A 27,010-nucleotide genomic window follows, 5' to 3' on the forward strand; every position below is an offset into this window, starting at 1 on the left:
AGTGTGGAGTACAGGGAGTGTGAGTGGAGGACAGTGAGTGAGAGGACAGTGAGTGTGTGTGGAGGACAGTGAGTGTGAGTGGAGAACAGTGTGAGTGTGTGTGAGGACAGTGAGTGAGAGGACAGTCACGTGTGAGGACAGTGTGAGTGTGTGTGAGGACAGTGTGTGTGAGGACAGTGTGAGTGTGTGTGGAGGACATCGGCTGTTACTATGGTAACCCATGTTGTGCCCGGGATTGGGAGGAGGGGAGAGGGGCAGCGGCCATTTTATTTTCTCCCAACTTCTCCCACACTCGGCCAGACGGTGACAGCGCGGCCCGGGGTCGGTGACTCTGGAGGGCGCTTATATCACCCCGTGCCGCAGGCGGAGTTCAGGTACAACGAGAACCGGAGAGAGGCCGGGCGGTGACCAGGGCGGGGATGAGGGCGGCCCGGGAGGGGCGGGGCTAGGAAGGGGCGTGGGTGACGTCACGGCCGCCGGCGGGGGAGGGTCAGTATCGGCCTGTGTGTCCGCAGCGATCAGTCACCTCAGCTCCGTCACACAAAGCTGGAGACACGGACGGGGCTGCGCTACCGGTGCCAGCAGGTGGGTCCCAGCGGCGGCTTCCTACCAGGTCCCGGGAACAGCGCGGGGGGCCCCGGATGTGATTTCACGACGGGAGGGGGGCACTGTGTGGCACCGGCCCCTGTGAGGGTGTGTGGGGTGACTGGTGCAGAGCACTATGGGGGGGACAGGAGGTCTGACTGGTGCAGAGCACAATGGCTGGTGGTGACTGGTACAGAACACAATGAGAGGTGCAGAGCACTGTATGGGGCGGTCTGACTGGTACAGAGCACTATATGGGGGCGGGGGTCTGACTGGTACAGAGCACTGTATGGGGGATCTGACTGGTACAGAGCACTGTATGGGGGATCTGACTGGTACAGAGCACTATATGGGATGGGGGGGTATGACTGGTACAGAGCACTATATGGGGAGGGGGGGTATGACTGGTACAGAGCACTATATGGGGGGGATCTGACTGGTACAGAGCACTGTATGGGGTGTCTGACTGGTACAGAGCACTATATGGGGGGATCTGACTGGTACAGAGCACTGTATGGGGTGTCTGACTGGTACAGAGCACTATATGGGGGGATCTGACTGGTACAGAGCACTGTATGGGGTGTCTGACTGGTACAGAGCACTATATGGGGGGATCTGACTGGTACAGAGCACTGTATGGGGTGTCTGACTGGTACAGAGCACTGTATGGGGGATCTGACTGGTACAGAGCACTATATGGGATGGGGGGGTATGACTGGTACAGAGCACTATATGGGGAGGGGGGGGGGTATGACTGGTACAGAGCACTATATGGGGGGGATCTGACTGCTACAGAGCACTATATGGGGGGATCTGACTGCTACAGAGCACTATATGGGGGGATCTGACTGGTGCAGAGGTCTGTATGGGGGATCTGACTGGTACAGAGCATTATATGGGGGGGTATGACTGGTGCAGAGCACTATATGGGGGGGGGGGGGTGTCTGACTGCTGCAGAGCACTATATGGGGGGTCTGACCGGTACAGAGCACCATATTGGGGGGGGGTGTCTGACTGGTGCAGAGCACTATATGGGGGGGTCTGACAGCTGCAGAGCACTATAATGGGGGGTCTGACAGCTGCAGAGCACTATATGGGGGGGACTGACTGCTGCAGGGCACTATATGGGGGTCTGACTGGTACAGAGCACTACATGGGGGGGTCTGACTGGTACAGAGCAATATATGGGGGGGCCTGACTGATACAGAGCACTACATGAGGGGGCTGACTGGTACAGAGCTATATATGTGGGGGCCTGACTGGTGCAGAGCACTATGTGGTGGGATCTGGCTGGTGCAGTGCACTATGTGGTGGTATCTGGCTGGTGCAGTGCGCTATGTGGTGGGATCTGGCTGGTGCAGTGCGCTATGTGGTGGGATCTGGCTGGTGCAGTGCGCTATGTGGTGGGATCTGGCTGGTGCAGTGCGCTATGTGGTGGGATCTGGCTGGTGCAGTGCGCTATGTGGTGGGATCTGGCTGGTGCAGTGCGCTATGTGGTGGGATCTGGCTGGTGCAGTGCGCTATGTGGTGGGATCTGGCTGGTGCAGTGCGCTATGTGGTGGGATCTGGCTGGTGCAGTGCGCTATGTGGTGGGATCTGGCTGGTGCAGTGCGCTATGTGGTGGGATCTGGCTGGTGCAGAACACTATGGGGAAATGTAATTTGTACAAAGCACTATGGCTTTTTTTTTTGACTCGCACAGAGAACTATGTTGGGGGAGGTTAGGTGCTCTGTGGGGTCCTGACTGGTACAAAGGTCGTCTGACATATGGCAGCCGGCACAAGTTTGGGGGCAAGCTGATAGATCAGCGGGCACAAGGTTGGGTGCTGACTGGTGGGAGCAGTGGGCACAAAGTGGAGTCTGGTTGGAACAGTACAGCTGGCACAGTTGACACAAGGTTGGCAGAGATCATTTGATAACATGGGGGTCTAAACCCTTTCCACAAAGCACGAGTAAGAGGGGCATGTGGGTGAAGGCCTGTGGGCACAGGGTCTCTGTGAGAATGGCATATGGTACATGTATACAGCAGAGCAGGGTATACAGGAGGCACCTGGTGTATAATTTCTGCATCTGCTTGTACAATCCTAGGTCTCCTGCCCATCAGTAATTCTGTGGTTGTGTTTACACTGAGCACCGTGGTCTGAAATCGTCCAACACAACTAGCGGGCACGGCCTCTGGCTTCCATCCGCTGCGTAAATGCGGTACGGACCTAAAATGATGCCGGTAAGTAACGTGTTTCCATCCCGTATACTTATGCTGTTTGATAGTATAGGTAGAGCCACTGTAACCAGTAATTATGTACTAAGTCAAGAACTAGAATGGCTGCTGGTTTCTTTGAAATGTAAAAGTGTGTAATTGTAGCAGTAGTTGCAGAGAGAGAGCTCTCATCTGATTCGCTGATGGTGGTAATGATTCCTTTACCTGGGAGATTTCACATTCACCTGGTTACTACGCGGGAGGTAAATACTCCGGAATATCTCGTTACCAGCATTGTGATGTAAATGTGGGAACCATTGTTTTGGAAAGCGCCCGCACTGTGTAGACCGGCTGGCCGGCCATCCGAGAAGCCTAAACAGTGTGTCTGTGTCCCTCCTCCCCTTATCTGCTTCATTCTACCACCCATCCCTTATAATGCCACCTTTCCACGCCAAACGTAATTGCTCTGGGATTGTGGCGGTAGTGAGCCCTTCTGGTCACGGTGAAATCTTGGGCTTATAGACAACACTCCACCGACCAATCCCTTCCCCCATGTGTTCCTTTGGGGCTAACGCAAAGATTTGTCGTACCAAACGCCTACTCCGCAACACAAGCGCCAGAGGTTATGGGGTCTTGGAACGTATGGGATCCATTGTCTTCTCTGTTTACATGCTTTCACTAGCATTAATTACCGTCCCGCTTGTGTTGCACGTGACGCATATTTTGTTTTTGAGCGTTCTAGTTCAAATCTCTCGCAGTTAGAGGTTTCAGTGTAAAGTTCACACATGTAGCAATAAAATGGAGTGGGAGTGACACTGACGGAACTGTTGCGACACTTCGTGTTCAGTGAGAATTTTCCGTGTATTATCTGCAGGATCTAGGAATTCTCGCATGCCCACTCATATCTGTAATTGTCGGAGAACCTTCAGATTCTCAGTATTAGTAGATGTGTTATATACAGTATGTGTATTAATGTTATTTGAAATACATTGTGAATTGGTGAAGGTTGAGCAGGCCCTTGTACACCTCTGAGATGCCCCTGGGTTACAGATTCCGCAGGGTACAGTACCTTGAGGTATTCGCTGGCCGCCACGACTGGCTGGCGGTGGGCAGAATCTCTCATGCAGTACTTTATTTTTCCTGGATAGTCTATATTCCATGGCCCTAACTGTGTGGAGTTTGTATATTCTCCCCGTACCTGCGTGGGTTTCCTCCGGGTACTCTGGTTTTCTCCCACAATCCAAAAATATATTGGTAGGTTAATTGGTTCCCAACAAAATTAACCATAGTGTGAATGTGTGCGCGTGTACATGTGGTAGGGAATTTAGATTGTAAGCTCCACTGGGGCAGGGACTGATGTGAACGGGAAATTCGGGAAAATTTTTGATTTGCTCTAATTGTCGGACAGTAGCGTTCTTGTTGGTCTGTTAATTAAAGGACAATTATGGTGAATTAGGATAGTGTTTTCCTTTTTTTTAATAGCCTGGGTGAGTTGTGCAGGCTGAGAATACATGACGTAACTTGGTGTATTTACATTATTTGGTTGGTGATTGTACAGTATGTTTGTGACAGGGCAGTAGGGATGACTTTCATCTGGTTACGTAACGAGCCACTTTGTAGCTGTGACTGGTCTCTTGCCGGCTGTGTAGTCATTCCCATAGGAAGTGTCGTTTCCTGGTCTCATGCAGTAATAATGGTCAGGAGAGTTACCTGAAACTGGTGGCCATTAGTGAAGTCCACCCCATTTATATTCTAACACCTCTGACAGAGGACTGGGATGCAGCTTTCTTACTGGTAACCCCTCTGACAGAGGACTGGGACGCAGCTTTCTTACTGGTAACCCCTCTGACAGAGGACTGGGACGCAGCTTTCTTACTGGTAACCCCTCTGACTGAGGACTGGGACGCAGCTTTCTTACTGGTAACCCCTCTGACTGAGGACTGGGACGCAGCTTTCTTACTGGTAACCCCTCTGACAGAGGACTGGGACGCAGCTTTCTTACTGGTAACCCCTCTGACAGAGGACTGGGATGCAGCTTTCTTACTGGTAACCCCTCTGACAGAGGACTGGGACGCAGCTATCTTACTGGTAACCCCTCTGACAGAGGACTGGGACACAGCTTTCTTACTGGTAACCCCTCTGACAGAGGACTGGGACGCAGCTTTCTTACTGGTAACCCCTCTGACAGAGGACTGGGACGCAGCTTTCTTACTGGTAACCCCTCTGACAGAGGACTGGGATGCCGCTTTCTTACTGGTAACCCCTCTGACAGAGGACCGGGATGCCGCTTTCTTACTGGTAACCCCTCTGACAGAGGACCAGGATGCAGCTTTCTTACTGGTAACCCCTCTGACAGAGGACTGGGACGCAGCTATCTTACTGGTAACCCCTCTGACAGAGGACTGGGACACAGCTTTCTTACTGGTAACCCCTCTGACAGAGGACCAGGATGCAGCTTTCTTACTGGTAACCCCTCTGACTGAGGACTGGGATGCAGCTTTCTTACTGGTAACCCCTCTGACAGAGGACTGGGATGCCGCTTTCTTACTGGTAACCCCTCTGACAGAGGACCAGGATGCAGCTTTCTTACTGGTAACCCCTCTGACAGAGGACTGGGACACAGCTTTCTTACTGGTAACCCCTCTGACAGAGGACTGGGACGCAGCTTTCTTACTGGTAACCCCTCTGACAGAGGACTGGGACGCAGCTTTCTTACTGGTAACCCCTCTGACAGAGGACTGGGATGCCGCTTTCTTACTGGTAACCCCTCTGACAGAGGACCGGGATGCCGCTTTCTTACTGGTAACCCCTCTGACAGAGGACCAGGATGCAGCTTTCTTACTGGTAACCCCTCTGACAGAGGACTGGGACGCAGCTTTCTTACTGGTAACACCTCTGACAGAGGACTGGGACGCAGCTTTCTTACTGGTAACCCCTCTGACAGAGGACTGGGACGCAGCTTTCTTACTGGTAACCCCTCTGACAGAGGACGGGGACGCAGCTTTCTTACTGGTAACCCCTCTGACTGAGGACTGGGACGCATTTTTCTTACTGGTAACCCCTCTGACAGAGGACTGGGACACAGCTTTCTTACTGGTAACCCCTCTGACAGAGGACTGGGACGCAGCTTTCTTACTGGTAACCCCTCTGACAGAGGACTGGGACGCAGCTTTCTTACTGGTAACCCCTCTGACAGAGGACTGGGATGCCGCTTTCTTACTGGTAACCCCTCTGACAGAGGACCGGGATGCCGCTTTCTTACTGGTAACCCCTCTGACAGAGGACCAGGATGCAGCTTTCTTACTGGTAACCCCTCTGACAGAGGACTGGGACGCAGCTTTCTTACTGGTAACACCTCTGACAGAGGACTGGGACGCAGCTTTCTTACTGGTAACCCCTCTGACAGAGGACTGGGACGCAGCTTTCTTACTGGTAACCCCTCTGACAGAGGACGGGGACGCAGCTTTCTTACTGGTAACCCCTCTGACTGAGGACTGGGACGCATTTTTCTTACTGGTAACCCCTCTGACAGAGGACTGGGACGCAGCTTTCTTACTGGTAACCCCTCTGACAGAGGACTGGGATGCAGCTTTCTTACTGGTAACCCCTCTGACAGAGGACTGGGATGCAGCTTTCTTACTGGTAACCCCTCTGACAGAGGACTGGGATGCAGCTTTCTTACTGGTAACCCCTCTGACAGAGGACGGGGACGCAGCTATCTTACTGGTAACCCCTCTGACAGAGGACTGGGACGCAGCTTTCTCACTGGTAACCCCTCTAACAGAGGACGGGGACGCAGCTTTCTTACTGGTAACCCCTCTGACAGAGGACTGGGATGCAGCTTTCTTACTGGTAACCCCTCTGACAGAGGACCGGGATGCAGCTTTCTTACTGGTAACCCCTCTGACAGAGGACGGGGACGCAGCTTTCTTACTGGTAACCCCTCTGACAGAGGACCGGGATGCAGCTTTCTTACTGGTAACCCCTCTGACAGAGGACGGGGACGCAGCTTTCTTACTGGTAACCCCTCTGACAGAGGACTGGGACGCAGCTTTCTTACTGGTAACCCCTCTGACAGAGGACCAGGATGCAGCTTTCTTACTGGTAACCCCTCTGACTGAGGACGGGGACGCAGCTTTCTTACTGGTAACCCCTCTGACAGAGGACTGGGACGCAGCTATCTTACTGGTAACCCCTCTGACAGAGGACCGGGATGCAGCTTTCTTACTGGTAACCCCTCTGACAGAGGACTGGGATGCAGCTTTCTTACTGGTAACCCCTCTGACAGAGGACGGGGACGCAGCTTTCTTACTGGTAACCCCTCTGACAGAGGACGGGGACGCATTTTTCTTACTGGTAACCCCTCTGACAGAGGACTGGGACGCAGCTTTCTTACTGGTAACCCCTCTGACAGAGGACTGGGACGCAGCTTTCTTACTGGTAACCCCTCTGACAGAGGACTGGGACGCAGCTTTCTTACTGGTAACCCCTCTGACAGAGGACGGGGACGCAGCTTTCTTACTGGTAACCCCTCTGACTGAGGACTGGGACGCATTTTTCTTACTGGTAACCCCTCTGACAGAGGACTGGGATGCAGCTTTCTTACTGGTAACCCCTCTGACTGAGGACTGGGACGCAGCTTTCTTACTGGTAACCCCTCTGACAGAGGACTGGGACGCAGCTTTCTTACTGGTAACAAAAGCTAAATATAAAACTCAGACTGTTTAGGTCTTTGCATTTGCAGGTTGAGCAGTTGCCTGCTAACGCTGGAAGTGCAGCCATATAAATCCACTTAAACAGCTCCAGTGCCTCATGCCTCAGTGATCTCATTAGTTTCTGCATCTAATGAATATGGCTTCAGCCTCTGGAAATATGCTCTCCTGCATTTCATATGGTGTCCGGGATGAGTGTGTATTGCAAGCGGTATTTACCATCGCTGCGTAATGCGATCCCTCACCGCTGTCTGACCCTCAGAAGCGCATGTTAGGGGTTGCAGGTACTCTGGAATGGCTCTCCCTTTATCTCATTCTGCAGCAGTGTTTGTGTTATGTCCACATGCCTTAATGCTATGTACACGCCAACTATTTACCACCTAACAGGCCCTTATCTATGAGAGGTCTAAGTGGGAGATGGGTTCTGGTAATGATGTGTACACAACAAGCCACTGCCCTGCTCGGAGGCCCTAACTGCCTGCCCCCCCTCTCGGGGTCCCTAACTGCCTGCACCCCCCCTCTCGGAGGCCCTAACTGCCTGCCCCCCCCCTCTGGGAGGCCCTAACTGCCTGCACCCCCCCCCCCCCTCTCGGAGTCCCTAACTGCCTGTACCCCCCCTCCCCCCTCTCGGAGGCCCTAACTGCCTGCAACCCCCCTCTCGGAGGCCCTAACTGCCTGCACCCCCCCCCCCTCCCCTCTCGGAGTCCCTAACTGCCTGCCTGCACCCCCCCCCCTCTCGGAGTCCCTAACTGCCTGCGCCCCCCCCTCTCGGAGTCCCTAACTGCCTGCGCCCCCCTCTCGGAGTCCCTAACTGCCTGCGCCCCCCCTCTCGGAGTCCCTATCTGCCTGCGCCCCCCCTCTCGGAGGCCCTATCTGCCTGCACCCCCCCTCTCGGAGTCCCTAACTGCCTGCACCCCCCCCCCCCCTCTCGGAGTCCCTAACTGCCTGCACCCCCCCTCTCGGAGTTCCTAACTGCCTGCGCCCCCCCTCTCGGAGTCCCTAACTGCCTGCGCCCCCCCTCTCGGAGTCCCTAACTGCCTGCGCCCCCCCTCTCGGAGTCCCTAACTGCCTGCACCCCCCCCCCCCTCTCGGAGTCCCTAACTGCCTGCACCCCCCCCCCTCTCGGAGTCCCTAACTGCCTGCACCCCCCTCCTCTCGGAGGCCCTAACTGCCTGCGCCCCCCCTCCTCTCGGAGGCCCTAACTGCCTGCGCCCCCCCTCCTCTCGGAGGCCCTAACTGCCTGCGCCCCCCCTCCTCTCGGAGGCCCTAACTGCCTGCGCCCCCCCCCTCTCGGAGGCCCTAACTGCCTGCGCTCCCATTGTTTAGAACCCCTAACTGCCTGCATCCCCCCTGCACTCATGGCCTCTAACTGCCTTGTGCCCCCCCTCTCGGAGCACATAACTGACTGCCCCCCCATTTCCTCCCCAGAACCCCTGCCTGCATCTCCCCAGCTGAGAGCCCCTGTCTGCACCCCCCACCCCCCTTCCCACCACTGTGTTCATAGCCTGTAACTGCCTGGTGCCCCAACCCTGCTCAGAGCCCCTAACTGCCTGCCCCACCCTGCCCGGAGCCTGTGTCTACCTATATCCTCTCCTGGAGGACTGCAGGATACAAGCAGTGCTGTCCTGTAGTTTCTGGCAGTGCTGTATACACAGGGCAGCCTTATCCTTTCCCCTTATCTCTGCGGCCTGCCAGATAAGGGCTGTATACTATAAACAGGTATGTCAGGCTGACAGGAAGCAGGGCTGGAGTGACCGGGTGATACACAGACCGCATACATTCTGGGGGCCCGCCATTATTTATTAACCATTTATCATTTTATTGTGTTGTATCTTTCTGATGATTTGGATATGTATGCAGTTCTATGCAGAACACTTGGCCCTATATACAGGCAATAGAAATCCCACCATATAGACTGTACCCGATATCCACTGCCAGTGGCGCTATCCGCGCTGTGAGCGGGAGGAATATGCGATTACGTCCCACCTGATCACTAGGAAGCAGCGACATGACCTTGCGAGTTGCTGGGTTCTCCGCGGTCAGGTAGCGATGGCTGTTTAATGGGACTTTTTACACAAATGTTTATTAGCATTATCTAATGATGTGACTGCTGTGAAATCCTGTACCTCAAGCTCTCATGTTTCATGGGAATCCTCGTGTGGATTGCGTGACATCTGACGGCTTTCCATAGCCCCTGGCTACACATATGGTTGTGGAGCTGGCCCCCGGCTGGAGACACTTCTGCTCGCCATGGGGTCCTGGTCGTAGGTCGCAACCAGCCTGGTAGTGCGGGCGGAAGATGGCTGACCGTGGGCATCTGTGGCAATATTCTGACAGCATTTACCAGCAGTATCCAGTCAGAGGGCGAGATTCAACTGTTTTTTAAATGCCGACAGCCAGAAGATCTCACCCAGCGGAGCTATTCAATTGTTTCTCCGATCAGGCGCCGGCATTTCAGCTCTCTACTCCCGGGGGGCGGCTAGCTGAGATTATCAAAAAGCGGCCCATTTTGGCACCCAAACGGGACTTTTCGTGTTGTGCCCATTACTTTGGTTGGGTTTAGCTGCTTAATGTGGCTAAATGCAACCTCACTGGGCGTGATGTGCGATAAAAATGCGCAATTGAATATCGTGCCCCGGACCTCCCGTCACTTTAGACGGGAGATCAGGAGCAATAAATAAGGGGCGGATGCGCAAAGCTCGCGGAGAGAGAGAAAGTACCAAACCAATCAGCTCCCACTTGTCACTTTTCAAACACAGCATGTAAGGGGCTGATTGGCTGGCACTTTACCTCTCTCCACTGTCACTCTCCAGATCTTAGTACATCATCTCCCCCATAATGTATAGTAAAGGTGTTGCATTACTGATGTGGAGGAGACGGCCGTCACGCTCCATGTCGGCACTCTGTGGTTAGGATGGAGCACGCTGGGCAGGCAGTGTGTGAATGATAGCTTTGTGCACTTGCTGTGGGAGGCAGGATTGTGTTTTGTCTAGGGAGGGGGATGATAATACTCCTTATTCTTAGTAAAGCTGCAGCGTCAGGTGTGCACTGAACACTGTATTCACCTCCGTCATTTATAGCTAAAGGTTTCAGTCCTGGCACTTAGTGGTATGGAGTCTGCCGTGCAGTTACGCAGCACGGTAATACGCTGCCGCTACTGTGAGCGATAGATTCTGCCTGGCGTTCATTCCCTCTCTGGGGAAGACCATTTGTTGCTTTCAATTCCGCAGCACAAATAAAACGCTGTTACTTCTGCAAAGCTCCGTTTGCATTAGCTGGGAGCAGTAATGTTGTTATTTTATACAGAATGGAACCATTTAATGCAGGACGTGATGTCTGTACATCTCTCTGTCTCAGCTCAGCTTGTGGCTCTCCGGCTGTTGTGGAACTGCAAGTCTCAGCATGCCCTGCCCCTTTCTTGCACCCCTGACTTACATAAATTCACTAAACTGCTCCCTCCTGATTGGTGCTGGATCAATTCTAGGCGAGACTCTTGCCGCAGTTCGCTGCAGGCACCAAGCAGAGGGTCTTCCTTTCTCTTCTGTTGCCCAGACATTCCTGGGAGGCACTACAAGGGGTTTGCCATGAAACGTTAAGCCATTGGCCTGATATTGAGAGGTGGGAGGCTGCTCTCTCACCTTGGAGCCAAATTCAGCTTGTAGGGGTTGCTAGACTAAGGTGCTGGGGTCAGAGAAGTGTTTGGAAAATGAGATTTCCCTGCCCGGAATAAGTGGTGCTGGGAGGGGCAGAACCCCCTTTGCTTTTGTCTTCTACCTTCTAGTGTAGATGTAAAATGTCCAAACTGACCCTCGTGGTGATACACCGGTGCTCTGGTACACTGTATATGCACATGGGACGGCTCTTATAAACTCTTATTGAGTCAATAATCTTTCCTGCTTGTTCCTGCGCGATGTCTGCGCCTGCACTGAGACCAACACGGTTCCTGTGACCAGCAGATTATAGCTAACACTTTAATCCACCCCCTGGCTGCCCCACGATGAGCACAGCATTCCTGAGTCAGCACTCTCTGCCAGCAGCCCAGATCCACCGTACGCGGTCAGGGAGGATCCAGCCAGCGCCACCAGCAAAGAGGTGCTGCAGCAGCTGCATATGTCCCAGGAAGTCGGTGAAGTAACCTGGTGGGGGCAGCAATTACTGTTTGCAGCGTGCAGTTGGGGGGTGGCTGGCTTGGCGCCAGTAGAAGTTGGTGATACCTAGGTGCACCTGTGTGCATGGCATGGGGTGGCATAGTGTACCCATCTTGTCACAAGAAACTTGTATGGAACCACCCCTGCACCTGTCAGTTTGGTGTCATTTGCATTTCTTCTGACAGCGTTCCACTTCTGTTATTGCCAAGTACCTGCATTGTCTTCCCATATAAACAGGATCACGCTGATCGGTGTGTTTTCCGAGTAGTACAATTGAAAGGAAGAAGCCGTCATAGGTTATAGAGCATTATAAACAATTCACACGATTCTAAGTACTTCCTACTGCGCTCCGCCTCGTTGGCTGACGCCGCTTGTGTTCCTCGTCTTATGATCTACGGTGTACTGGGGCCTAGCACGTGATACCTGCACATTCCACATCTCCCCCGAGCAGGTGATATTGGATATTCAGCCAGGGCTGTAACCAGAGAAACTCAGAGGCTTTTGTTTTTCATTCCTGTTTGGTAAGAGAGGAGATTCCAGCGTCTTTTACTCTGTGTGTGCACCAGATAGATAGATAGATAGATTGGGGCAAGGTCTCCCGTTACCGATCATTGTTTCGTGGCGTATTACCTTTATGCCTGGTTTAATACTTGTCGTCCCTGACACTTATACTATTTGCCCGTGGCGCAATAGACTGAATGTCAACATGACTGGGGGGCTCAGTTGCAGCTTTTGGGGAGGGAGGGGGGTGGGTGTCTCCCCTCTGCCACATCCCCACCAAATTGTGGTCCTCCTATCTTATAATTTTCTGGAGAGATGGAAGCAATATCTTGTGGCGGTGGGAAATGTGGGAAGGTAAAAATTATATCCCGTGTGTGTAGTGTGAAAATGTTGAGCTTAATGTAAATGAGTCGGTGAGGTCGTTTCTCAGGGCCAAGGCCCTTTCGGATATAAGCTCTCACGAGCAGGGCCCTCTTCTCTTACTTAAATCATCTTCTACTCCATACTCCATCGATGGCACCAAATCCTGCGGTTTTCTGCCGCCCTGATACTTATGTCAGTGCCGTCTGCCGACACAGCTATGGTTATATGGCCTGTACTTGTCCTATATTGTTTTGAACTGTAAGTCACTGTTTTCCTGTTTTGCTTATTTGTTTATGTACTCTGTAATTGGGCGCAGCGGATCCCTTTTGGCGCCATATGAATAAAGGATAATAATAAGTAGGTCTGCTCCCAGGCTCCCCAAAATTGTCCCATATGTGACGCATTGTATCAGGAACAGTCTAGTCTCTCTTAGGGTCCCAGAATTGGTCGCTATTGCTGAAGTGTCGTTTTCACAAACTCTTCCTCAGGCTGCGCTACAAAGCAGGGCCCAATACAGAGATGGATGCAGAAGTAGCCGCAGTTTCATGTGTTGGCGGTCAGCCGTCTGCGCCTTCATCGCAAAGTCCTTTGTTTATGTACATCCGTGCGTGCGAATGTGCACTTCCACTGTCGGCGTCCGTATACTCAGTAATACCCTATGTCAGGGGCCCGTCCTCCGTCTGAGTATGGTTTCCTATGGGAGCGGTCGAGTATTAGTACACAACCAATTTCACCAACCTGCCCATACGACGGGCCATATCCGTGCGTGGGTAGCGATCCATTGCCTTCCGCAGCAACGCTCCCGCTGCTGGCACAGATATCGGTAATAACCTACAAGTCGTGTATTATAATACTGAGGTCATGCACCTGGAGAGACTGCTGGTATGTGACGGTCACCGCTGGCCTGGTACAGTAACCCTACGGGAGATGTTATGGTAACCAGGACCTGCCGCAATGGGCTCATCACTCTGCCTTTCCAGTTCAGTCCTATTTTGGGATTAACCATGCGTAAACTGGTTCCACCTGGGCGTGCTGCTTCTAGTACCAGTTGTTCCTGCTCTGTGGAAGCGTCGGTGATATAAGCGAGCGGTGCGGCCTCTGCTTTCCTTCATGCACCTTTTCCGTCTTGAGAGCTATTCTAGGAATGCCTGGAATGTCCATTAGAGCCAGCACGGTGTGTACCTGGCGCTACCGCACACCTCTCACCCACCCAGATCTGAATGTACAGTATACAGTGACAGGGACGGCACCTCGTGCCTCTGCCTGCCAATCCATAAACCTGGAGATTGACTCGCCTGACAAATGGGTCACCCATTGTACTAGTCTGTGTTCAGAGAGGCATCCTGTTTCCCCCATGAGACTGGGGTGGCTTTCCCTCTGTCAGTAAAGTTTCCCTTTATTATATATTGCTTTCATTTTAAAAACAAAAACTAACCAAAAATCAGAATTAAAGAGCCCCCAGGATCACCTGTAATTCTGCTCCCTTTTAGGGTTAAATGATCATTTGGATCAGGGCGCTTCCTAGTTGCACGGTTCAGTCACCCGGATACAGCTGTCTGTGCCCAGGAAACCGGGAGAACCAGTTGTTGTTTAGGAAGAGAGACGGCTTGTGTAATGCTGTCCTGGCTCTGTACACGCTGCTGGTTACATCATTGTTTGCAGGAATACGGCGTGTGCGGTGAGTGACTCACACTGTCCTCTCCGTCACACATCATGTTACCGTATATCTAGGCTGAGCAGTGATCTGTGGTCTGTCCCTACCACCCACCAGTTAAAGGGCTCCCGGAAAAGAAATATGCAGGAAAGAAACAAATAAGCATAAGGCTAGTGTTCATGACAAGGCTTCTTTGGGGCAGGGCGTCGAGCCGTTCCCAGGGCACTACTAGGTGGGTAAGAAATGAAATCTTTCCTAGCTTGTTATCTCCATGTCCTCTGATCATTGTTATATTTACTACATAGTGTTGTCCACCCCAGAACCATATTCGCCTTCAGAAAGAGCATTTTGTTTAGCACCCTGTTCATGTGCTGGGCTCTCCCCCAGGCAGAGGTATAGGGTACTTTGACTTGGTGGGAGAGTACTAATCACTAGGACACAATGTCCCATGCTAGCTTCACCCCTGTTACTGGAGTACTCCCATTCAGAGCTGTGCAGGTCCCATGCTAGCTTCATCCCTGTTACTGGAATACTCCCATTCAGAGCTGTGCGGGTTCCATGCTAGCTTCATCCCTGGTACTGGAGTACTCCCATTCAGATCTGTGCAGGTGCCATGCTAGCTTCATCCCTGGTACTGGAGTACTCCCATTCAGATCTGTGCAGGTGCCATGCTAGCTTCATCCCTATTACTGGAGTACTCTCATTCAGAGCTGTGCGGGTCCCACGCTAGCTTCATCCTTGGTACTGGAGTACTCCCATTCAGAGCTGTACGGGTCCCATACTAGCTTCATCCCTATTACTGGAGTACTCCCACTCAGAGCTGTGCATGTCCCATACTAGCTTCATCCCTGGTACTGGAGTATCCCCATACTAGCTCAACCCTGATACTGGAGTACTCCCATTCAGATCTGTGCAGGTGCCATGCTAGCTTCATCCCTGGTACTGGAGTACCCCCATTCAGAGCTGTGCGGCTCCCATACTAGCTTCATCCCTGGAACTGGAGTACTCCCATTCAGAGCTGTGCGGCTCCCATACTAGCTTCATCCCTGGAACTGGAGTACTCCCATTCAGAGCTGCGCGGCTCCCATACTAGCTTCATCCCTGGAACTGGAGTACTCCCATTCCGAGCTGTGCGGCTCCCATACTAGCTTCATCCCTGGTACTGGAGTATCCCCATACTAGCTTCATCCCTATTACTGGAGTACTCCCGTTTAGAGCTGTGCTGCTTCCATACTAGCTTCATCCCTGGTACTGGAGTACTCTCCTTCAGATCTGTGTGGGTCCCATGCTAGCTTCATCCCTAGTACTGGAGTACTCCCATTCAGAGCTGTGTGGGTCCCATACTAGCTTTATCCCTGGTACTGGAGTACTCCCATTCAGAGCTGTGCGTCTCCCGTACTAGCTTCATCCCTGTTACTGGAGTATCCCCATACTAGCTTCATCCCTATTACTGGCGTACTCTCATTCAGATCTGTGCTGGTCCCATGCTAGCTTCATCCCTGGTACTGGAGTACTCCCAATCAGAGCTGTGCGGCTCCCATACTAGCTTCATCCCTGGTACTGGAGTATCCCCATACTAGCTTCATCCCTATTACTGGAGTACTCCCATTCAGAGCTGTGCTGCTTCCATACTAGCTTCATCCCTGGTACTGGAGTACTCTCCTTCAGATCTGTGTGGGTCCCATGCTAGCTTCATCCCTAGTACTGGAGTACTCCCATTCAGAGCTGTGTGGGTCCCATACTAGCTTCATCCCTGGTACTGGAGTACTCCCATTCAGAGCTGTGCGTCTCCCGTACTAGCTTCATCCCTGTTACTGGAGTATCCCCATACTAGCTTCATCCCTATTACTGGCGTACTCCCATTCAGATCTGTGCTGGTCCCATGCTAGCTTCATCCCTGGTACTGGAGTACTCTCCTTCAGATCTGTGTAGGTCCCATGCTAGCTTCATCCCTGGTACTGGAGTACTCTCCTTCAGATCTGTGTAGGTCCCATGCTAGCTTCATCCCTGGTACTGGAGTACTCTCCTTCAGATCTGTGTAGGTCCCATGCTAGCTTCATCCCTAGTACTGGAGTACTCTCCTTCAGATCTGTGGGGGTCCCATGCTAGCTTCATCCCTGGTACTGGAGTACTCTCCTTCAGATCTGTGTAGGTCCCATGCTAGCTTCATCCCTGGTACTGGAGTACTCTCATTCAGAGCTGTGCGGGTCCCATACTAGCTTCATCCCTGGTACTGGAGTACTCCCATTCAGGTCAGTGCAAGTCCCAAGCTAGCTTCATCCTTGATGCTGGAGTACTCCCATTCAGAGCTGTGCGGGTCCCATACTAGCTTCATCCCAGGTTCTGGAGTACTCTGCTTCACCAATGTGGCACTGGAAACCACCACAAGGGTGGGGGTTGCGAGGTGGGGGGTGCGAGGTAGAGGTGGGGTGGGAGGACAACTCAGGATCTGCTTGCATGTAAAATGAGTGAATTTTGAAGACTGCGCAGTTTGAACATGCGTCTGCACAATACCCGGATTATACCATTTGCCTGTACCATTGATGCATCCCTTGTAAGGCAGAGCGAGGCACTAACATTATCATCTTGTGATGCTGCAGAATGAGCGGTGTAATGTATTATCTAATCTCTTATTGCGTGGTTTGTTAATCTATTTTCTATGATTTCAAACATGTGATCCTCATTTGAGAGAAGACAGCTTCCGGAAGGCATGTCTGTGTCAGCTGTATGTGACTATCATGTGACTGTAAATCCTCCAATGTGGATACATTACACATGGATATGTTGTGCGTGGAGCCGCTATCGGTGTTGAGGCAGATGGTTCTTTTCCTAGGATGAGATGGAGAGACGATCTGCATGTTGTGTGATTACTTTATTGTACAGTCGTCATGTGCAGACCTTGGAAATCATTTCTGGAACCCGCAAAGGGCTGCTCCGCGGCATAAATCCCCGCTCCGCAGGGCGCATTGATTTGCAAGAGTTATCACGCCAGGGGGACCATTTTGTTACCTACTGTACAGGCCAAAATGGCAGTGCGGGGCTGGTAGCCTATGGGAAATGGGGGTGGGGTGGGAATCGGACCATCCTGTGTTTGCAGCGATAATGTAAAGCTTTATATTCATAATTGCTGATCTCTGCAAATTCCCTGTTCCGCTTAGCTGACAGAATAATATCTGCCGAGTAGGAATGTCCCACTTTCTATATGAAGTTTCTGCAGATTTGTGCAGCCTTAGCGGCGGTAATTGCTGCGCGCTTGCCGACAATCTCACAGTAGCTGTAATAAAAGGGCCTGGTTCTCCATGTAACGCGTGTAAGGGTGCATTATTATTATTATTTCTCTAACGTCCTAAGTGGATGCTGGGGACTCCGTAAGGACCATGGGGATTAGCGGCTCCGCAGGAGACTGGGCACAACTATAAAGAAAGCTTTTAGACTACTGGTGTGCACTGGCTCCTCCCACTAAGACCCTCCTCCAGACTTCAGTTAGATTCTTGTGCCCGGCTGAGCTGGATGCACACTAGGGGCTCTCCTGAGCACCTAGAAAGAAAGTATATTTAGTTTTTTTATTTTCAGTGAGATCTGCTGGCAACAGACTCACTGCAGCGAGGGACTAAGGGGAGAAGAAGCGAACCTACCTAACAGGTGGTAGTTTGGGCTTCTTAGGCTACTGGACGCCATTAGCTCCAGAGGGATCGACCGCAGGACCCGACCTTGGTGTTCGTTCCCGGAGCCGCGCCGCCGTCCCCCTTACAGAGCCAGAAGCAACGAAGAGGTCCGGAAAATCGGCGGCAGAAGACTTCGGTCTTCACCAAGGTAGCGCACAGCACTGCAGCTGTGCGCCATTGCTCCTCATGTACACCTCACACTTCGGTCACCGATGGGTGCAGGGCGCTGGGGGGGGCGCCCTGAGGGCAATAAATAACACCTTGGCTGGCAAATATACATCATATATAGTCCTAGAGGCTATATAGATGTAAAATTACCCCTGCCAGTATTACAGAAAAAGCTAGAGAAAGTCCGCCGAAAAGGGGGCGGGGCTTCTCCCTCAGCACACTGGTGCCATTTTTCCCTCACAGTTCCGCTGGAAGGAAGCTCCCTGGCTCTCCCCTGCAGTCTGAATACTACACAAGGGTAAAAAAGAGAGGGGGGGCACTAAATTTAGGCGCAGTATAGATATTATATATACATAAGATATATAAAAAAGCAGCTATAGGGAAAACATTCATTGATAGTGGGATCCCAGTGTTATATAGCGCTCTGGTGTGTGCTGGCATACTCTCTCTCTGTCTCCCCAAAGGGCTTTGTGGGGTCCTGTCCTCTGTCAGAGCATTCCCTGTGTGTTTGCGGTGTGTCGGTACGGCTGTGTCGACATGTTTGATGAGGAGGCTTATGTGGAGGCGGAGCAGATGCCTGTAAATGTGATGTCACCCCCTGCGGCGTCGACACCTGAGTGGATGGTGCTGTGGAAGGAATTACGTGATAGTGTCGACTCCTTACATAAAAGGTTTGACGACATACCAAATGTGGGACAGCCGGCTTCTCAGCCTGTGTCTGCCCAGGCGTCTCAAAAGCCATCAGGGGCTCTAAAACACCCGCTACCTCAGATGGTTGACACAGTTGTCGACACGGATACTGACTCCAGTGTCGACGAGGAGGAGACTAATGTAACTTCCAGTAGGGCCACACGTTACATGATTGAGGCAATGAAAAATGTGTTGCACATTTCTGATGTTACCCCCGGTACCACAAAAAAGGGTATAATGTTTGGAAAGAAAAAACTACCAGTAGCTTTTCCTCCATCTGAAGAGTTAAATGAAGTGTGTGAAGAAGCGTGGGCTTCCCCTGATAAAAAGCTGGTCATTTCTAAGAGGTTACTAATGGCGTACCCTTTCCCGCCAGAGGATAGGTCACGCTGGGAAACATCCCCTAGGGTGGATAAAGCGCTCACACGCTTGTCAAAGAAGGTGGCACTACCGTCTCCGGATACGGCCGCCCTGAAGGAATCTGCTGATAGAAAGCAGGAGGCTATCCTGAAGTCTATATATACACACACAGGTGTTCTATTGAGACCGGCTATAGCTTCAGCCTGGATGTGCAGTGCTGCTGCTGCTGCGTGGTCAGATTCCCTGTCAGAAAATATAGATACCCTAGACAGGGACACTATTTTGCTAAACGTAGAGCATATAAAAGACGCACTTTTATACATGAGGGATGCACAGAGGGATATTTGCCGACTGGCATCCAAAATTAGTGCAATGTCCATTTCTGCCAGGAGAGGGTTATGGACTCGGCAGCGGACAGGTGATGCAGATTCCAAACGACACATGGAAGTTCTGCCTTATAAGGATGAGGAATTGTTCGGGGATGGTCTCTCGGACCTCGTTTCCACAGCAACAGCTGGGAAGTCTACATTTTTACCCCATGTTCCCTCACAACCAAAGAAAGCACCGTATTATCAGGTACAGTCCTTGCGGCCCAATAGGGGCAAGCGGGTTAAAGGCGCGTCCTTTCTGCCCAGAGGCAGAGGTAGAGGGAAAAAGCTGCAGCATACAGCCAGTTCCCAGGAGCAAAAGTCCTCCCCCGCTTCCTCTAAGTCCACAGCATGACGCTGGGGCTCCACAGGCGGAGCCAGGTATGGTGGAGGCCCCTCTCAAAAATTTCAGCAATCAGTGGGCTCGCTCACGGGTGGATCCCTGGATTCTTCAAGTAGTATCTCAGGGGTACAAACTGGAATTCGAGACGTCTCCCCCCCGCCGTTTCCTCAAATCTGCCTTGCCAACCACTCCCTCAGGCAGGGAGGCAGTGTTACAGGCAATTCAAAAGCTGTATTCACAACAAGTGATAGTAAAGGTGCCCCTACTTCAACAAGGAAGGGGTTACTATTCCACAATGTTTGTGGTACCGAAACCGGACGGTTCGGTGAGACCCATTTTAAATTTGAAATCCTTGAACACGTATATAAAAAAATTCAAGTTCAAGATGGAATCGCTCAGGGCGGTTATTGCAAGCCTGGACGAGGGGGATTACATGGTATCTCTGGACATCAAGGATGCTTACCTACATGTCCCCATTTACCATCCTCACCAGGAGTACCTCAGGTTTGTGGTACAAGATTGTCATTACCAATTCCAGATGTTGCCGTTCGGTCTCTCCACGGCTCCGAGGGTCTTTACCAAGGTAATGGCGGAAATGATGATACTCCTTCGAAGGAAGGGAGTTTTAATTATCCCGTACTTGGACGATCTCCTGATAAAGGTGAGGTCCAGAGAGCAGTTGTTGGTAGGGGTAGCCTATCTCGTGAAGTGCTACAACAGCACCGCTGGATTCTAAACATTCCAAAGTCACAGCTGGTCCCTACGACACGCCTGCTGTTCCTAGGGATGGTTCTGGACACAGAACAGAGAAAAGTGTTTCTCCCGGAGGAAAAGGCCAAGGAGCTGTCATCTCTAGTCAGAGGCCTCCTAAAACCAAAACAGGTGTCGGTGCATCACTGCACGCGGATCCTGGGAAAAATGGTAGCTTCCTACGAAGCGATTCCATTCGGCAGGTTTCATGCAAGAACCTTTCAGTGGGACCTGTTGGACAAGTGGTCCGGATCGCATCTTCAGATGCATCGTCTGATAACCCTGTCTCCGAGGACAAGGGTGTCTCTGCTGTGGTGGCTGCAGAGTGTTCATCTTCAAGAGGGCCGCAGATTCGGCATACAGGACTGGGTCCTGGTGACCACGGATGCCAGCCTTCGAGGCTGGAGAGCAGTCACACAGGGAAGAAACTTCCAAGGACTATGGTCAAGTCAGGAGACTTCCCTGCACATAAATATTCTGGAACTAAGGGCCATTTACAATGCCCTAAGTCAGGCAAAACCCCTGCTTCAAAACCAGCCGGTACTGATCCAGGCAGACAACATCACGGCGGTCGCCCATGTAAATCGACAGGGCGGCACGAGAAGCAGGACGGCGATGGCAGAAGCCACAAGGATTCTCCGATGGGCGGAAAATCACGTGTTAGCACTGTCAGCAGTGTTCATTCCGGGAGTGGACAACTGGGAAGCAGACTTCCTCAGCAGGCACGACCTCCACCCGGGAGAGTGGGGACTTCATCCAGAAGTCTTTCAAATGATTGTAAACCAGTGGGAAAAACCACAGGTGGACATGATGGCGTCCCGCCTAAACAAAAAGCTAGAAAAATATTGCGCCAGGTCGAGAGACCCGCAGGCGATAGCTGTGGACGCTCTGGTAAACCGATCGGTACACCCACGGTGTTATGTGTTCCCTCCTCTTCCTCTCATACCAAAGGTACTGAGGATAATAAGGAGAAGAGGAGTAAGAACTATACTCATTGTTCCTGATTGGCCAAGAAGAGCGTGGTATCCGGAACTTCAAGAAATGATGTCAGAGGACCCATGGCCTCTACCGCTCAGACAAGACCTGCTGCAGCAGGGGCCCTGTCTGTTCCAAGACTTACCGCGGCTGCGTTTGACGGCATGGCGGTTGAACACCGGATCCTGAAGGAAAAGGGCATTCCGGAGGAAGTCATTCCTACGCTGATTAAAGCTAGGAAAGAAGTAACCGCAAACCATTATCACCGCATATGGCGGAAATATGTTGCGTGGTGTGAGGCCAGGAAGGCTCCAACGGAAGAATTTCAGCTGGGCCGGTTCCTGCACTTCCTACAGTCAGGGGTGACTATGGGCCTTAAATTGGGTTCCATTAAGGTCCAGATTTCGGCTCTATCGATTTTCTTCCAGAGAGAACTGGCTTCACTACCTGAAGTTCAGACTTTTGTTAAGGGAGTGCTGCATATTCAGCCCCCTTTTGTGCCTCCAGTGGCACCTTGGGATCTCAACGTGGTGTTGGATTTCCTAAAGTCACATTGGTTTGAGCCACTGAAAACCGTGGATTTGAAATATCTCACGTGGAAGGTGGTCATGTTATTGGCCTTGGCTTCGGCCAGGCGTGTTTCAGAGTTGGCGGCTTTGTCATGTAAAAGCCCTTATCTGATTTTCCATATGGATAGGGCAGAATTGAGGACTCGTCCCCAGTTTCTCCCAAAAGTGGTATCGGCTTTTCATCTGAACCAACCTATCGTGGTGCCTGCGGCTACAAATGACTTGGAGGCTTCCAAGTTGTTGGATGTAGTCAGGGCCCTAAAAATTTATGTTTCCAGGACAGCTGGAGTCAGGAAGACTGACTCGCTCTTTATCCTGTATGCGCCCAACAAGTTGGGTGCACCTACTTCTAAGCAGACTATTGCTCGCTGGATCTGTAGTACAATTCAGCTTGCACATTCTGCGGCTGGACTGCCGCATCCTAAATCAGTAAAAGCCCATTCCACGAGGAAAGTGGGCTCTTCTTGGGCGGCTGCCCGAGGGGTCTCGGCTCTTCAACTTTGCCGAGCTGCAACTTGGTCAGGGGCAAACACGTTTGCAAAATTCTACAAATTTGATACCCTGGCTGAGGAGGACCTTGAGTTCTCTCATTCGGTGCTGCAGAGTCATCCGCACTCTCCCGCCCGTTCGGGAGCTTTGGTATAATCCCCATGGTCCTTACGGAGTCCCCAGCATCCACTTAGGACGTTAGAGAAAATAAGAATTTACTCACCGGTAATTCTATTTCTCATAGTCCGTAGTGGATGCTGGGCGCCCATCCCAAGTGCGGATTGTCTGCAATACTTGTATATAGTTATTGCTTAACTAAAGGGTTATTGTTTAGCTATCTGTTGAGAGGCTCAGTTGTTATCATGCTGTTAACTGGGTATTGTATCACGAGTTATACGGTGTGGCTGGTATGAGTCTTACCCGGGATTCAAAATCCTTCCTAATTGTGTCAGCTCTTCCGGGCACAGTATCCTAACTAAAGTCTGGAGGAGGGTCTTAGTGGGAGGAGCCAGTGCACACCAGTAGTCTAAAAGCTTTCTTTATAGTTGGGCCCAGTCTCCTGCGGAGCCGCTAATCCCCATGGTCCTTACGGAGTCCCCAGCATCCACTACGGACTATGAGAAATAGAATTACCGGTGAGTAAATTCTTATTTATTATTATAATAATATCCTGGATATATGGGTTTCATAATCCTGCCGTCACACCGCATACAGCTCACCTGCTCCGTTCTCACTTCGCCCTTTTGTGTGCGCTGACGAGAACTGTTTGTCTAAACCTGACAGCTCTTCATTAGCTAATATTTCCCCTCTTTTCTGTATTGTTCACTGTTTATACAGGTATACCTCATGCGTGTACCTTACACGGGAGCAAGTATTGTCTTGAGTGGCAGACGTCATACTTGGCTTCATTTAAAAACTGTACTCTGACGGCAAGTAAGAGTGCGGTCATCGCGTCTGTAACGCACTGGCGCAGAACTCCTGGGCTGCAGGACCGACTTGGGGGGTCTATTCATGAAACCGTGAAAACTGGAGAAGTGATGCCAGTGGAGAAGTTGCCCGTGGCAACCACTCAGCTGCTCTGTATGATTTTATAGTATGCAAATTATAAATGTTACTTCAATGCTGATTGGTTCTTCTCCACAGGCTTCACTGCTTCATGAATAACATTTATCTTTACTTAACTTTTATAGCGGCCGCACATTCCGTCGCGCTTTCTGATGTAATCCAACAAGCCCATTTCATTGGCTTGGGAAGCAGGACAGGTACAGGGGGCCTAGCGCAGTGGTTAGTATTGCAATAGTTTATCTGTCCCTGGTCCCTCTATATGTGTCGCGTGCTGGGTCTCGCTGTGGCTGGGACGGTGGGGATTCTTATCAGCTCCCATCCGTGAGAACCAGCCTGCCGGTGACTCAGAATAAAGGATTCACTGCCAGCTTGTCTCTGCGCTGGGATGAGGCATAATGAATGGCAGAAAGGGGGGGGGGGGGGGGGGTAACTGGGAAGGGGAGATGTGACTACAGAGGTCAGAAGGGGCCGAATGACGATGCATGACCTGTGACACCATGGGGGCATTGGCCGTGGTAGCGTTCCGGGGACGGGGCACTTGTAGAAGTCATGAGGATGTTTCTTGGAAGTTCTGCACCCATTGAACTCTGTAGAAGTGATTAGGCCCATTGGGTAAAGGCAGCGTTGGATTAGGCCGCAGTGTCGCTGCTGCCGTCGCCTGTGATCTGTACCCGATTGGCATGTTTGTCACGGCACCACTAGGCCACATATAATAACACAGCGCTGCTTTGTAAGGAGCAGATGTATACGCGGCCGACTCCTTTACCGTTAATTCTGCGTAGCCTGTTTCTCCCAGGGGTATGCAGTCACTCTGTCTCCGTTCGGTATGACAGCGTTTGCAGTTTTGACAGCCGACGGCCGGCACGGTTACCTTTTAATGTTGACATTTCCATGAAGTTTAGGGGTTGCCGTCAGGAAAGAGTGACTGCAAATAACAATGACCTGTTCATTGTCAATATAGTGAATGTCTTACAGTACATATGAACCGAACGCCGCCCTGGCAAGTTGTGTTTTTGGAATCAAACCCCTGAAAATGAAATCTAGCTAGCGGTGTAGGGGCGGTCAGTAGTCCTCCGTACTAGTAATAATGTACATGTTCTGTGGCGTACACTCGTGGATGCAGCCATTCCTGGGTGGAACCGATAGGTTCTTTCATCTACAAAATATGTCTTCTTCCAGAATGTGTTTTTTTATCACTTAATTTAATAATATTTGTCTCTGTCTTTCACAGATGTTCCTCACGGTTTATCTGAGCAACAACGAACAACATTTTACAGAGGTGCCGGTCACCCCCGAGACCACTTGCAGAGAGGTGGTGGAGCTTTGCAAGGAGCCGGGCGAGACGGAGTGCCATTTATCCGAAGTGTGGCGAGGCACAGGTATGGCTCCTATTCATTACTGAGTACTTCCGCGCTATGGAAGTCTGTCTTTAATGCTGCCAGATGTGTATCGGAGACTTGCAGAAACCTATTTCCACCTTTTTGAAATGAAGCAATATATTTTGAAGTGTTGGGCTTATGGCATACCTGCATCAGGTGACCTAAAGAGAGTTAAGCCAAGTTTTTAAAACCCCAATAATTTAAACGTAAGGATGGTTTTTCCTTTGAAATTATTGCCCCTTTAAAAATATTGGCAAACTCACCGTAATTGTGCCCGTGCCCGCGCCTGCATCTCACAGGCTATTGGATAAGGCCCAAGATGTGTTCAGACAGTCTAATATATACCCAGGGGCCTATGCGTACATCAACAAATTGTCTTACCAGTTGTGTGAAGTCTGTACATGTTATATAGAGCAGATGCTGCTGAACAGCTGTGAGGCCGTTCCCTTGTCATTTAATGAAATGCATCACTGTTGGGGATCTGTACAGAATTGCAGACCGTGTACCTGCGCTCCCCCCGGGGGGGGAGCGGCTGCTGGATGGTGACCCCCAAACATTGTGCCTCTTTGCCAGTTTTCCAGGCAGTCTCTGTGAGTGAACCCGCCACGATAGAGGGGTAACCACCCCCCCTCCCTAATGTCAGTGTGTTTGGTCTCTCACGGACCTGTGTATGCAATGCCGCGACGAGGGAAGTGTGCATAGATGGTGATTGTGAAATGCTCTTCTGTTCCCTGTATCCAGCAGAGGAGAATGGGTCTTTGTCTTCATACTTTAGCTTTTGGCACTCGCTGAGAATAATTCCCTTTATTCATAGGCAGAATGTGAGCGCTGAGCTTGGCAGAGCGGATTTCGCTTTTTAAACCTGTTTTCATTTTATTCTGGCAAACACTTTATAAAAATGTTGAAGTTTAGGAATGGACGTTGTGTGCGCTCGGCTGCGTTTCTGCTCCGCACGTTATAACGCAGCAGCCCTCGTTACCCTGGATGTCCGCAATGCTGCATTCTCTCACTGTGTCATTAAATGCTATATGGTGCTAGGTGCAGGAAGTACTACGGACTTCTGGCTTTCCCTTCCTGGGGCCGGTGTCATAGCTCAGGGGGGAGAGGAAGATTTAGCTGTATTCTAAGAATGGAAATGGAAAATTGTTCTGTGGCTGAAAATATAATTGCAGAGAGCGCTGGCAGCAGCGAGAATTCTTCTTACATTACGGAATAAAATTTATGTAATTCCTGTATTCCAGTTTTACCATTGCTCAGTTTAAAATGCAGAAATGCAAAATAAAAAAACAACCGAGACGTTTCTTTGTTACCGATCCATTATTCAAAGTTTTCGATGTTTGTCTCCTTTGCTAAAATCTATTTCTCTGACGTCCTAGTGGATGCTGGGAACTCCGTAAGGACCATGGGGGGATAGCGGCTCCGCAGGAGACTGGGCACAAAAGTAAAAGCTTTATGACTAGCTGGTGTGCACTGGCTCCTCCCCCTATGACCCTCCTCCAAGCCTCAGTTAGATTTTTGTGCCCGGCCGAGAAGGGTGCATGCTAGGTAGCTCTCCTGAGCTGCTTAGAGTAAAAGTTTAAATAGGTTTTTTTTTATTTTCAGTGAGACCTGCTGGCAACAGGCTCACTGCATCGTGGGACTAAGGGGAGAAGAAGCGAACTCACCTGCATGCAGAGTGGATTGGGCTTCTTGGCTACTGGACATTAGCTCCAGAGGGACGATCACAGGCTCAGCTTGGATGGGTCCCGGAGCCGCGCCGCCGGCCCCCTTACAGAGCCAGAAGAGCGAAGAGGTCCGGAAAAATCGGCGGCAGAAGACGTTCCTGTCTTCAATAAGGTAGCGCACAGCACTGCAGCTGTGCGCCATTGCTCTCAGCACACTTCACACTCCGGTCACTGAGGGTGCAGGGCGCTGGGGGAAAGCGCCCTGAGACGCAATAAAACACGTTTTAAACCTTATATGGCTACAGAAATGCATCACATATAGCTCCTGGGCTATATGGATGCATTTAACCCCTGCCAGTTTTCCTA

The 27,010-nt window shown here is 51.3% G+C and overlaps 1 protein-coding gene across 5 annotated transcripts in view; it reads left to right on the forward strand.

The window, feature by feature from the left end:
• The first annotated feature begins 255 nt into the window (after positions 1–255).
• TP53BP2 (tumor protein p53 binding protein 2) overlaps positions 256–27,010 on the forward strand; it is an 86,213-nt gene continuing 59,458 nt past the window's right edge. For 4 of the 5 annotated variants that reach the window (XM_063919011.1, XM_063919014.1, XM_063919013.1 and 1 more), the window contains exons 1-3: positions 476–585; positions 2,673–2,808; positions 24,833–24,980. In XM_063919011.1, the coding sequence (XP_063775081.1) occupies positions 2,782–2,808; positions 24,833–24,980 (175 nt within the window). In that variant the 5' untranslated portion in view covers positions 476–585; positions 2,673–2,781. Of the gene's footprint in view, positions 375–475; positions 586–2,672; positions 2,809–24,832; positions 24,981–27,010 lie in introns of those variants that run through there. The other variant, XM_063919012.1, reaches the window with a different exon arrangement.

Source organism: Pseudophryne corroboree, chromosome 4, assembly GCF_028390025.1.
Source record: "Pseudophryne corroboree isolate aPseCor3 chromosome 4, aPseCor3.hap2, whole genome shotgun sequence".
Classification (NCBI taxonomy): Eukaryota; Metazoa; Chordata; class Amphibia; order Anura; family Myobatrachidae; genus Pseudophryne; species Pseudophryne corroboree.